This window comes from Ciconia boyciana, chromosome 11 (genome assembly GCF_034638445.1).
Source record: "Ciconia boyciana chromosome 11, ASM3463844v1, whole genome shotgun sequence".
NCBI lineage: Eukaryota > Metazoa > Chordata > Aves > Ciconiiformes > Ciconiidae > Ciconia > Ciconia boyciana.
Genome location: NC_132944.1, coordinates 16,704,969 through 16,717,530, shown reverse-complemented (window position 1 = coordinate 16,717,530; position 12,562 = coordinate 16,704,969). Strand labels below are relative to the sequence as shown.

The 12,562-nt window shown below is 39.8% G+C and overlaps 1 protein-coding gene across 11 annotated transcripts in view; it reads left to right on the top strand.

Moving 5' to 3' along the window:
- ATXN7 (ataxin 7) overlaps nucleotides 1–8,385 on the top strand; it is a 91,287-nt gene extending 82,902 nt beyond the window's left edge. For 10 of the 11 annotated variants that reach the window (XM_072875682.1, XM_072875686.1, XM_072875681.1 and 7 more), the window contains 4 exons: nucleotides 378–576; nucleotides 1,455–1,576; nucleotides 1,865–2,813; nucleotides 4,159–8,384. In XM_072875682.1, the coding sequence (XP_072731783.1) occupies nucleotides 378–576; nucleotides 1,455–1,576; nucleotides 1,865–2,813; nucleotides 4,159–4,176 (1,288 nt within the window). In that variant the 3' untranslated portion in view covers nucleotides 4,177–8,384. Of the gene's footprint in view, nucleotides 1–377; nucleotides 577–1,454; nucleotides 1,577–1,864; nucleotides 2,814–4,158 lie in introns of all 11 variants that reach the window. The other variant, XM_072875689.1, reaches the window with a different exon arrangement.
- Nucleotides 8,386–12,562: the final 4,177 nt, after the last annotated feature.

The following is a 12,562-nucleotide window of genomic DNA, read 5'->3' as shown; positions in this document are numbered from 1 at the left end:
TACTGGTAGCTTCATCAGGTGGATTTTGAAAGGGCGATATGGATCTGTTGGACGGGGCAGCTCTAGGCCTGGTGACTGTCTGTCTGCAATTAGCAATTACATGCTGAGCTGTAATTCCTGGTGAGGAGGGCATGGTGTTTGAAATAGTAAAAGCTGACTTGCATCAATGAAAGCAGTTCAGCAACGATTGGGCAATGCTGCTTTTCCAGGGGTACCGTACCTCCTGTCCTTCCTCTCAGTAGATGTGTTATGAGACTATGGAAAATATCAGACATCTGTTAATGTAGATTTCCTTCTGTCAGTAATAGTAAGCACTTAAGCTTGGAATTTTTAACTAGACTTAGTTCAATAACACCTTTACTGCTTGCCTTGCCCAGGCCTCCAGGCTGTCCAGCCCAGCACAGTGGAAATGCCCCCAGCGAGTCTCCTTCTCTCCACGAGTCCCCACACCCTCCCTTGCCTGCAGCTGAGCCAGCATCTCGGTTATCCAGTGATGAGGGAGAATGTGATGAAAAAGAAGAGCCTGTTGAAAAACTGGATTGTCATTATTCAGGTCATCATCCTCAACCAGCCGCTGTACGTTTTAAGTAAAAGTTAACCTTGGTCTCTTGCTGGCTCTGAACGTGTAAACAAATTACCTGGGGGGGCAGGTTTAAGGGTGGTTTTCTATTGGGTATGTGATTCTCCCCCCCCCCTTAGATTTTAAGAAAATTATTTTGTTCCTTAGTAGGCAGTGAAGGTTTAACTGTAGTTGCAAAGTAAACATGCTAAAGAAATATGTTTGGAGCTCACTTCCCCAGTCCAAAAGAAATCAAAATGCCAAAATACTGAAGATGAAATTGGTAACTGCTCTAAAGGGCTGTGGTTTTGGAATAAGGACATGTAAACAGTACCTTTTTGGTGAGATTTTGTTAATTGGACTTTCCCTCACACACACGCACATTTTTACTCAAGGTGCCAATCATCACAGTAAAGGTAGCAGTAATGTTTTGGTTTAATATTTAAATCTTGACAAAAGCTAGTTAGTCTAACTAAAAGCACAAGCTTTATTCCCTAGCCTCTATATCAAATCATCTCCTTTTTTTTAAAACAGACTATGAGCAGATAGCTGATAGCTCCTCAGAAGCAGATGTTACATATATATAAGTAATGTTTTTATACAGACCCACTACTGTCCTTTCCTGTTTAATCAGAGGGATTCAAATTTGACTGCTACTTTTGGTCATACATATGGGAGTATCAGATGGGAAGAAAATGATCCTAATATACCAAGGCCAAAAATTTAAAATAGTTGTTATACCATAGAAATAAAAATTATAATTTATATTTTTTATCCTTGATTTAAACATCTAAAAGCAGATTCATTTAGCAATATTTATTTATAAACAAGTGCATTGTTATTCAGAGAGTTTTTACTGAAAGTAGAAAACACCAGTAAAAATCTGTCTTTTCAGTTTTGCACATTTGGTAGTCGGCAAATTGGAAGAGGTTATTACGTGTTTGACAAGCGGTGGAACCATATTCGATGTGCACTTGACTTCATGTTGGAGAAGCATCTTAATTCACAGATGTGGAAGTGAGTAGAAGTGAAAGAGTTCTTGTTCTTCTTGGTATTTGTAAAAATACACGAAGCCTGTGATTCTAGTTGAAGAAGAGTAATCTTGCATTCAAATTAATCAGATCAAAGGTTGATAGTCTATGCTTTACATTTTTTGCAACAATTAACTATTAATTTAATAAAATATTTTAGCGGCATTAATCAACCTGAAGATACAATCACTTTAATATAGCATTATTAGACTGGGTATTATTCCAAAGAATGGTAGCTACGTAGGTTTTTGTTTGTTTTTCTGTTCACCTGCAGGAAAATTCCTCCGGCATCTAGTAACACAGCATCAGTTCGTGCACCACATCGGACAAACTCGATGCCTGCTTCACAGTACGGTGTCAGTGCAGCAGGTTTCCTCTTACCCACCACGGTTATGTCGTCGCCAGCATTGGTATCTCCTTCCTGTGTGTCTCTGAATAATAAATCGGTACCATCACATGGAACGACACTAAATGCCAATCCTGCGAGTTTGGGTGCAGTGGATCCTGTCTGCAGTATGCAATCAAGACAAGTGTCTTCATCCCCTTCAACACCTACAGTGCTTTCCTCTGTACCTTCACCTATGCCCAGCAAACCTCAGAAAATGAAATCCAGCAAATCTTTTAAACCTAAGGAATCTTCTGCTGGCAGTGGCACCTGTAACAGTACCGGCAGCGTCAGTAGCAGCAGCGGCTCAGGAAAGAAGCGTAAAAACAGTTCCGCACTGCTAGCACCTTCTCATTCCACAGAGTCCTTTAGAAAAAACTGTGTGGTTAACTCTGGAAACTCTGGGACCTCCTATCATCCATCGGTGACAGCTTCGTCCCACAGCGTTGGCCTCAACTGTATGACTAGCAAAGCTAACTCTGTTAGCCTCAAACATGACCAATCAGGGAGGGGTCCTCCGACTGGAAGCCCTGCAGAATCGATAAAGAGAATGAGTGTGATGATGAACAGCAGCGACTCCACGCTCTCCTTAGGGCCGTTTGTTCATCAATCCAGCGAGCTGACTGTAAACTCACACAGCAGTTTTTCACATTCGCATACTTCCCTTGACAAATTAATAGGAAAGAAAAGAAAGTGCTCACCTGGTTCAAGCAGCATAAGCAGCAGCAGCAAATCAAACAAAGTTGCCAAATTGACATCGGTGAACAATGTTCATGCAAAACACACTGGTGCAATCCCAGGGACGCAAGGGCTGATGAACAATTCTCTTTTTCATCAGGTATGAAATTTTGTCTCGAACTAAGCCAATATGAACATGCCTCTTCACATGCTTATATTGGAATGTGTTCTCTTAATTATTAGCTAGCCAATTCCAGATCTTATTCAAGTAAAAGATAGTTCTTTTATTTGTCCACTACTCATTTTGAGTGTTTTTCTAGTATATTTACATGAGATTTTCATAAACACTCTCATAAAGTGTAGCTTTCTCTTTTAAAGTAATCTTAAATATGATCTTCCAAGTTCCTTAAGATGTTGCCTGGGAATTGGTCTCAGATGAAATTCAGTCCTCGCATTTTAAAAAAAATAAGTTTAAAAGTAAAACTTGCCAGCCAGCCATGGAACTGAGCTGCATGTCTCAGCCTGACTTCTTGTTTCTGTGTCAATAATAAACATTCTACAAAGTGGAACATAATGGTGCTGATAACAGAACAGTGACACTGTGATAAAATAAGCCTATTATCCCAAGGTGTCATTGGCTAACTTCTTAGTAATAACAAGATTAAATGTTATAAATAAGATAGAAAGCTTTTTAGTTGGTAAAGCAAACAGATTTACTATAAAGGAAACAGATCTCTTGAATACGTAAGATCCCATTTTAAAAATTAGTTTGGGGTCCTGGTTTTTTGGTTGGTTATTTTATTATTATTTTTAAACAAATCGCACTGGAAAACTAGTGTATTGGGAGAGAAAGTTCTTGAGAAATTAGGATGAGAGATAATTTAGAAACCGATAGGTCAGACTTCTTAGTAAAACTATTCAAATTGGCTTGGAGGACCACGTGGAGTGGTAAAAATAATTTGATACACCTCGAGGAGAGGATAGAAGATGGAATTTTAGAAAGTAGCTTTAGAACCAGACTTTTTGAAATTGAAAACCCAAGAAACTTTCTGTTTCTTCTGGTGCTATTAACCTGAAATCTGTGTACCTGGAGAGCTAGGAGGTCAGTAAGAGCTTTTTCAGAATGGTTTCTGAATTTTCAGTTTCAGCCATAGAGGAAGATTTTCACTGTTATGTTGTGTTTAACAAGAAAAGCGTTCAGATGGCTGAATTTATTTTTGGACTTATCTAATACTTACTATTTCAACAGTGCAATATATATAAAGGAGAAATATGATTTGAGTGAATTAAGGAAGGAAATCATGTCTGAAACCATTATAACTTTAAAGAGCTCTAGCTTGAGAATTGTCAAGTCTTGGAGAAGCCAACCTCATGTTAGTGGTGTCGCATTGTGCCTGCTGATTCTCCCCAAAATATGCTCTTGTTATCCAGAAAATGTCTTTTAAGGGCATCTGCTATAACAGTCTGGCTCACTCATCCTTCTCTTTCTTTTGCTTGCTCAAAAGCCAAAGGCGCGTCCCTAATAGCTGAATGCACCATGGTGAGAAACGAACTGGACAATTTTCACTACAAGCAAAACCTCCATCTGGAATTCTGGACTCCAAGATGCCTTGACTTTTCCCAACTTCCCATGGTCCTCAGGTGTGGAAATCTACTGGACTGTCACTTAAACAAGGAATTTCCCTGAAGCCATGTCTGTAGCAGCAAATATACTAGAAATGGACACTGGATGAAGTTCAGCCACATAATTGCTCTTATCAGTGTTAACGGTGGTCTGGACTGTTTGCTACAAATCTGTGAGATTTTACTTACAGGAGTACATCATCTTGCCACTATTTGACATAGATTAGCTGGGTAAACGAATGTTTTCTGGGGGGAAATAAACGTTACTGTGGACTTATTTTTATACTGATGGTGTCTTTTGTAGGTGATAGCTAACCAGACAGACACCCTCAATGGAGAGGACCCCGTGACAAGGGGGAAAAATGTGTGAGGCACAATGGAAAGAAGCCCTCAAGAAGGGAATATGGCTTTAGTGTTTTTTATAGCAATGTTCCTTTAATGGAATATAAAAATAGCACAATTCAAAAAATAGTCTGTGTTTTGCCCAGCCTTTTGCAAGTAATTTGGGATAAGAAGCTATCAGGAGTTTAAAAAAAAACATAACAAACCTAACAAAACCCAGAAAAACTTGTTTGAGGCCATCGCTCAGAAAACAAGTATAAAAATGTTGTACTTGCATGATACAAAACCCATTTTCTATTCTTTCGAATAAGATTTGACTGCAGAAGAAAATTAAAGTTGATTTTGTTTTTTAAAAGTCCAAAACCATCAAACAGACAAAGGCAAATAATTTCTAAAACTATATGCCCAAAGAACGTATTTATTGACTTACACTGTATACCATAGGCCTTTGTTATTTTAAAAAAATCACAACTGTATTGGTTAAATTGGGCTGGATTTGCCTTCCAGCCTGTAAAAATAGCCCTTTTAAAGCTAAGTATTTAAAGTATTCAAATATTTTCTAAAAACCATAAAAGTCAGGTTTTGCCTTGTTTGTATAACTAAATCCTTAACATGTTATGCTTTCAACCACTCAGATTTTTTTTTTCCCAAAATTCTGGAATGAACGCCAATTTGACAGCCAAGTTCACCATAAAGTGCAGATGTACACATCACAGTCATCCCACACCTACCCAGGCTTTATGAATAAAGGGGGCTTTACACAGTTTTATATAGTCCAGTCAATTTTTGTGAAATATTTTGTCTTGCTTCAAAACACCTCAAAAGTGAATTTCGCTAAGGGGCTTATTGTATTTTGATTTGATTCGTCTGGATGTTTTTGTTAAGTTTTTGAACATCAGGTGAAGTCTCAAAACTGACTAAACTTTTATTAAGGGGCAAAGCAAAGGAAAACAAACTCCTAGCCAAGAAGATATTTTTTTTTCTGCCTTAAAGGGGCGCCAGCTATTGCTGAGAAGAGACAATCTGAGCCTGTCCAATTGTTCGCGTAGCCCAGCCTTCTCCCCAGTTCTGGTGGCAAGTAGTACATCAGGGAATCCAAAGCCACTCTGAGTAGCAGTTGCTTAGTTGTTTACCCAACGATGCTTTCAGTTTAACCTGAACTTGCTGGGAAATCATTGTTATACAGCAAAACAGAAGCCTCTATGCAGACACTTTAGCTTTGAATTGATACAAAAGATCACATTGAGAAAGCAACGTACTAGAGACACTTATTATGCAAACTTTAAAAAAAAAAATAGACAACTTTTCAGGAACAAAAGGATTCGTATTTAATAAGATGCCCTGTTGAAAGGATTGTTAGAACTGCGATTGGTTTAACGTAAAAGGAACCAAAGTGATACGCCACAAAGAGAAATCAAAGCGTATTAAATCCTGCACGTTTGGAGTGAAATCTACGCTCTGATGAAGTCCCTGGGGCAGAGCTTCAGCTTCAGGATAGCGTCAGTCACAAGTGCAATTTGACTCTTGATAGACACAAAGGTAAAGGAGACAAAAATTTGGCAAGATTGAACGTTAGTGAGTTTGTGATCGAACTCTCCTCTGTTTTTTCAAGGTTCTGTTGATCTGAAAGCATAAATGGCAAATTCGTGCTCCTTCGATAGCATGCAGACATGTTAAAAATGAATTCCTGATCGCTGCTCGTACAGAGCCAGTGTCTGCAGTCACCCGCGTCGTGTGGTTTTAAGCCATTGGGAGTAAAGAGTTAGAACATCGTAAATTCTGTCTGCTCTTGAGCATAGACCTGCTTAAATATTATGTTTTAGATCTTGGTTATAAGCAGAACATTGTTCCTGAAGCTTTTATTGTCACATAGTTCTTAATGTAAATAATTAAGGAAGCTTAAAATTAATTTTCCTTGCAAAATTGAATTTGCAGTGGCTGGGTTGTTTCTAGACAGATTTTGGTATTAATTTAAGAGATACAGTTTTTATAGTCTTTCCAACTTCTCGTTGTGACTCCTGCAGTTTTCTTAACCTAAAAAATTGCTGCAATGATGAACAAAGAATTATACAAGAAAAAAAACATACTTTTGTATCTTTATTTTGGAATTTCTTGTTCTATTATAAATATTGAAGTATCCCTATTTCAGAAGACATATTTTGTTAATTGATTGTACATATTTAAATATGTATTTTTGCACAGGTCTTTTTTTCTTATATCCAGTTTTGGTACAATTGAGATCATCTAGTATTTATTTATTAATTAATTAAAAAAGAAAAAAGCAAATACCTTTTTATAATTTGAAGTGGTTCACTGCCAAGCCAATAGTTAACATGCCTACTTTGCAACTTAAGGGATGCCTCCGTTTTGTGAAAGCTGTGTCCCTTTTCACGTCTTGGGAGTGGATACACGCAAACCGTTGCCCGGGTCCTGCGGTCGGGTTCTGCCGCGGGAACCCGAGCGCAGGATTGGAGCCGAAATGGTCGATACGGCATTGCTTATCAGTTGCCTGATTCCCAGAAGACTACATTTAGTTAAGTGACACACTGCTTCTCTTTTTTTAGTGTTTGTGTGCGTGTGTGTGCGTGCGCATTTGTGTGGGTCTCACGTGGTTTAAAACTAACGGAAAAACTGAAAGTGCCTGATATAACTAGTTTTAAGCTTGGACTGTTTAGACAGCTTCTCCTTAAAAGACTTGAATGTTCAGTTGAAATATTGGAGCTTGCTTTTTCCACCTATATATAATATATGTGTGCGTATATATATGTATGTGTGCGTGTATATATATATACACATACATATATATATTTTCTGAAATTAATGAGATGAGTTGACAAAAGAAAGCGATTGATGCTGGTAACTTTTGTAAAATGTTTTAATTAGAATACCTTGTGTTGGAACAATCCCATTGATAACTCATATTTAATATAATGCCAAGGATTTGAAATATGGTTTTAACCAGCAGTTTATTTAATTGTTTCATTTTGGGTGGGGAGGGAGAAGGGGTTATTAATTCATAGATTAAATAATTTAGAAAATGTTCAAAATAGTTGGTATTCCAGGAAAAACAAAAAAATAAGTAAGTACCTCTTAAAACCATTAAAAAAAAAAAAAGTTATTTCCACATGACATTTCTAAGGCAGTCGTCTTCCTGTAAGAGTTCTCTTGCCAAGGAATAGCTCTCTCATCTTTCACTCATTCTGTCCTGGAGGAGGGAATTGGGCTTAGAAAGATTCTTAAATGTTTCACTGTTCAGCAGAAAATAATCATTTTTACCTTTTGTGCAAGATATTTTACGTTTTAAAGGTAATTTTAAAATGAGCACTACATATGTCAATGTGAATGTAGGCCTTGAAAGCATCTTGCTCGGTGTTGAGCCTGGTTCTAAAAGCAATCTCCTGTGTAAAATGTGTGAATAGTTTGATAATTTGTATACATAATCAAGAGCATCTGATCAGCTGAACTCTGTGTTGGCTGCTGTATAGTACATGAACAAATGTCATGGGATAGAAAAATTACTTTGGATATTTAAAAGAAAAATAAATATATAGTCTATTTGTTTTGTAACAAGTTTCTGTAAATAAAATAATTTATACTATTTATAAGAAAAAGTTGTGCTTTGCTTCATGAAAAAGATTAGTTTGTTGAACAAACATGTTACTAAACAAGGCAATAAAATTAGGACTTTTCAATAAATGAGGTTGGTTGCATGGAATACATTATATGTTTCTGCTTCGTTATAAAATCATTCACCATTAAAGGACAACATTATCTGTGTCGGTGCCTATGTGAACTAATTTCAGAGAATTGGATGTGGTCAAATTCTGTCACTGTACCTCAGCATCGCATGGGCGGCTACAGAGTCAGCCTGGTAGGAGCGGATCTTTACGTACCACGGAGGCCTGGGTACCTGTTTTTGAGAGGTGCCTGTATCAGCTCCGCAGTATTTTTCCTGTGCAAAGGACATGTTGTTACTTAAAGTACGTGCTTCATATTGTTTTCTAAGTAGAATAATGAGAAGCAGCTTTTACAACCCCAAATGCGGTATGTTCAATGATCATGTTTCCTTTTTTTTTTTTTTCCCTTCCAAAAAAGCGTCTTCCGTGTTTTCACAGTTTAAAGATCCAGTGTGTGAATTCAACAGGTTAAATACTCTTGGCAGGCTTTTCTCTGCATGTGACTCGGGACTCGCGTGTGGTGGATGACTTCTGAGGAGCGGTTTGTAAAACCAGTAAAACTCCTGCTAGTGGGGTAGGAATTAATAGTTACATCCATGGCAGTGCTTCCTTTGTTCTCTTTCTCTCTCTCTCCCCCCCCCCCCTTTCTTTTCTTTTCCTCTTACAACAGTACGAACAAAGGGGTTTTTAGTATTTGGAATAAATGCTACAAGATATAAACGGGGGGTCAGGCAGCATGTAGGTTCTGCTTCGCCTTTTTATAATGAGTACTTCTACTATTTCTACATTTAACTTCTCTTTTGTGTTGACTGAAGATTTTTATTTATTTTTTGTCTCACCTTCCTGCAAATATCTTTCTTTTCTAGTAGCAATTTCTAATTTCTGCTCCACCCTATAACCTGTTGGCACTGAAGCTGGTTGTGCTGGGCTGTACAAGCGGCGGCAGCAGGGAGCGTGCAGGAGACGGAGCTGGCGCAGCAGAGCAGGGCGCTCTGCTTGTCATCACGTTCAGGCAAGTTCGTGACTCTGAGCTGTCTGCGTCTGCTTCAGAACTGAAGGATTAACTCTGCATTTAACTGCATTTAAAATAGGGTTCTGTACCCTCTAAAACTGGTAAGGTGAAGAAAGAGGGGAAAAGTTGCATTTATCCCATATAACCCTGAGCTCTTGGAGGCATCTCAGAGCTCTGCAGGTTTGCAGTGTCCTCCCTCTCCCCTTCCTTTGCTGCATCAGGCACCGCTACCGGCACCCCGCAGCGCGGTGCCAGGAGCCCTGACCTCGGGCAGAGAGCGGAGCTGCTCGGTGGGTTATCGCTTCTCCCAGTTCCCCATCGGTTTGGTAAAGGGGTTTGTCATGAAAAATGCCTTCTGACCACGTGCTGGAGTAGAGCCCCGTAAACACACTTCCCTGAAGCGGATAGAAAGCAGTTTCTCTTCTGTCGCTGGTTGTCTCATAGGAAAATACTCCAGTTTATATCCAGGAAGAGCTACTTGGTGATGAGGGAGTTAGAGCCTGATAGTGCGTGCAATGCAAATCCAAATGTCAGAGGTTCTCTGTGTGTATGCTTTTGTGTACATGCGCACATTGTCGATATCCTTTGCATTTAACAAGGAAGCTGGCGATGTGGTGAAGGCGTCGGCCTTCTCCTGGTGGAGACGTGTTGGGCTCAAAGGCTACAACCTGCCTTTGGTAGGGAAATTCCTAAATCCTGGTCCTGCACCTGCAGCATGTGCAGCTCTGGAGGCAGCGGTGCACAACTGGCCCGGTGCCCTTGCCGCGTACAGCCGGGCCGACAGCGAAAGGCCCCGACACCCGTTGCCTTTGCAGGCTGAAGCGCTCTGTGGCTGCTCTTACTTATGCTGACTACTGAAACAACCAACGCTTGCAACTGGCTGTATTTAAATGCAAATTCCTTTTGGTTCATTATCACTTGCTGCTGCAACAAATAATCAAACTCACGTGGCTTGTAGGATCCACCATGGGACTCTTAATTTGACTGAATGCTTTTCTTAGTGCTTTGGCTCAGAACTGCATTAGCTGCTGGATTTGTTCCTAACAAGCAGCATGGGATCTTTGTCAGGGAAAAGTGGCATATGGTTGATTTGGGTTTGTTTTTCTGGCCCACCAAACTTCAGGGGAATCTCAAAAACCTTTTCTGAAATTGTTCAAACTAACCTGGAGTCAAACTTCATTGCAAAGGACGAAAACTGAGATGCAGTCAGTCAAAAAGCCTTGTCCAAGCCCATGGGGAATGGCTGTAGTTGACCAGATCGGTACAAAAGCCAAATTGGTACAAAAGCTTTCTTGAGCACCAGCAGGGACAGTGCATTGCTGCTCAGTTTAGCTGCTCTCCAACACAGTGCTGGAATTTTTCTTTGTCCTCCATTTTTGCAGTTGAGCTCCCTTCACCTGTGTCCCTTCTGGTCCACAACAGGTGAATTTTCAAGAGCGAGTGCCTTGCCTTCAAGGCTAGACCTTAAACTCTCAAGCCCAGCATTCAGTGAGAGAAGAAACGGAGCTGTTGGCAGGCCAGCAGACAGGTGAGCCAAAAAATGTTTGCACACAAACTAGATCTCAACCATTTTGTAGCAGAACTTTACTGGCAAACCCTACAACGCTCCATCTCCTGTCCTCCCCTCCTGCATTCCCATGGCTTAATGGCAGTGCTTGTATCGCAGAGCAAGGTGGAAAGCGTCCCTGCGGTGTGGCTGTATCTTGAAATCTGTGTCTGATTCTGGCTACCTTGTTCCTACTACGAAGTCAGCCTTCCAAAGCGAAATTGGAGAATGGCATTAGTTCAAGGAACTGCACAAGCTTAAATTACGAGAGAGAATGTACAACTTTGGCATGTGGACTATAAATTCATGGAAAGGTGTCAAGACGGAGGCATGAACGGGTGTGTCTGGATGGAAATCATGAGATGAAATAAACTAAAGGTAGAACTAACACGATCATGGGGCAGTGAAAGCTAACTTGACGTTACTTCAGCGTTTAAAGGAAGCAGAAATCCTATTGCTTCTGATTGGACATGGCAGTTGAAGTAGGGAGTTAAAAGTGATAGAACAGAAAAAATTATGCCCTTGATCAGCTCAAGGCCTGACCACCCTGGACCCCTCGGCATTCCTACTCTTTCCAAAAGACTATGTACCAGATTGCTTTTTCTCTTTTCAGGAGAGCAATAAATAGCTGCTCTGGCTATGCTTTGTGCATCCTGCTGTGGACTTCAGGAGGCGTTGCCTTTCCCTACAACTGTCCAGAACTTTATCCCACCACTATTTGGCATGGCTGAGATGTTGAACTGCTGCTGAAAGCCTTAAAATTGTTCATGTAAAATTGCTGCAACTTTCTTGACAGGCCTTGGCCAAAAAAGCTTTGTAAAGAAGCTCTGCAGGTTCCTCCCGGATCCTCCTTCGCAGGACGTGGGCCGAGATCAGGAAATGAGCAAGGCAAGTCGGGATCTTTAGAGGAGGTCTTTAAAAATTGTCTCTAGTGCAATTAGCATTTTTCTACATGATGCTGACATCCTGACAAAGATTCGTACTAGAATTAATCTATTAGTGGCACACCGAAAATGAATTCTCACTTTGCTCTGGTAGGGTATGTGCGCTTCTATTTTGAACATTCTGGTTTTTCACCTCCCTGAGCAGAGAACACCAGACTCTGAAATGCTTGGCTCCCACAGGATGATAGTGATGGTTGGAATAAAATAAAAAGTGAAAGCTCTGCAAAGATCTTACAGCACACTAAGAATCTTTAGTAATACTTTTATTTTCCTCACAAAGTAGACATTTCCGGGTTTTTTTCTGTTGCTTTTACCTATACTAAAAGAGCAGTAAGATTTCTCTTGAGTGACTAAAGCCTACATTAGCCTAGTTTTCTTGAGTAAGTTTCTATTCCCTTCAACTTACAGTTAAAAATATATATGGTACTATATAAGCTGAATGGAAATCCTGAGACTTATTTTGCGAAGCTTTGATATAGTTAATTAAGGCCAGTTCAAATACAAACATGTTGGAAAGGAAAATTCATCTGTGTACCAGAAATGAAATCCCTCGATTCAGTGAAGCCTACGGCCCATACCGTCTGTAGTATGCTCTTCTGATATGCTTACCATTTGCATGTATGGAAGGCGGAAAAGATGTTACCAAAAGGCAGCCAGAACTAAAGTCTTCCTAGGTAGCTATACTTCATCTGCTATGGAACAGATCTAGAAAAACTGAGAGGCATTATTGCAGCTCTGAGAAGTCTGAATATCAGCCTAAATTAA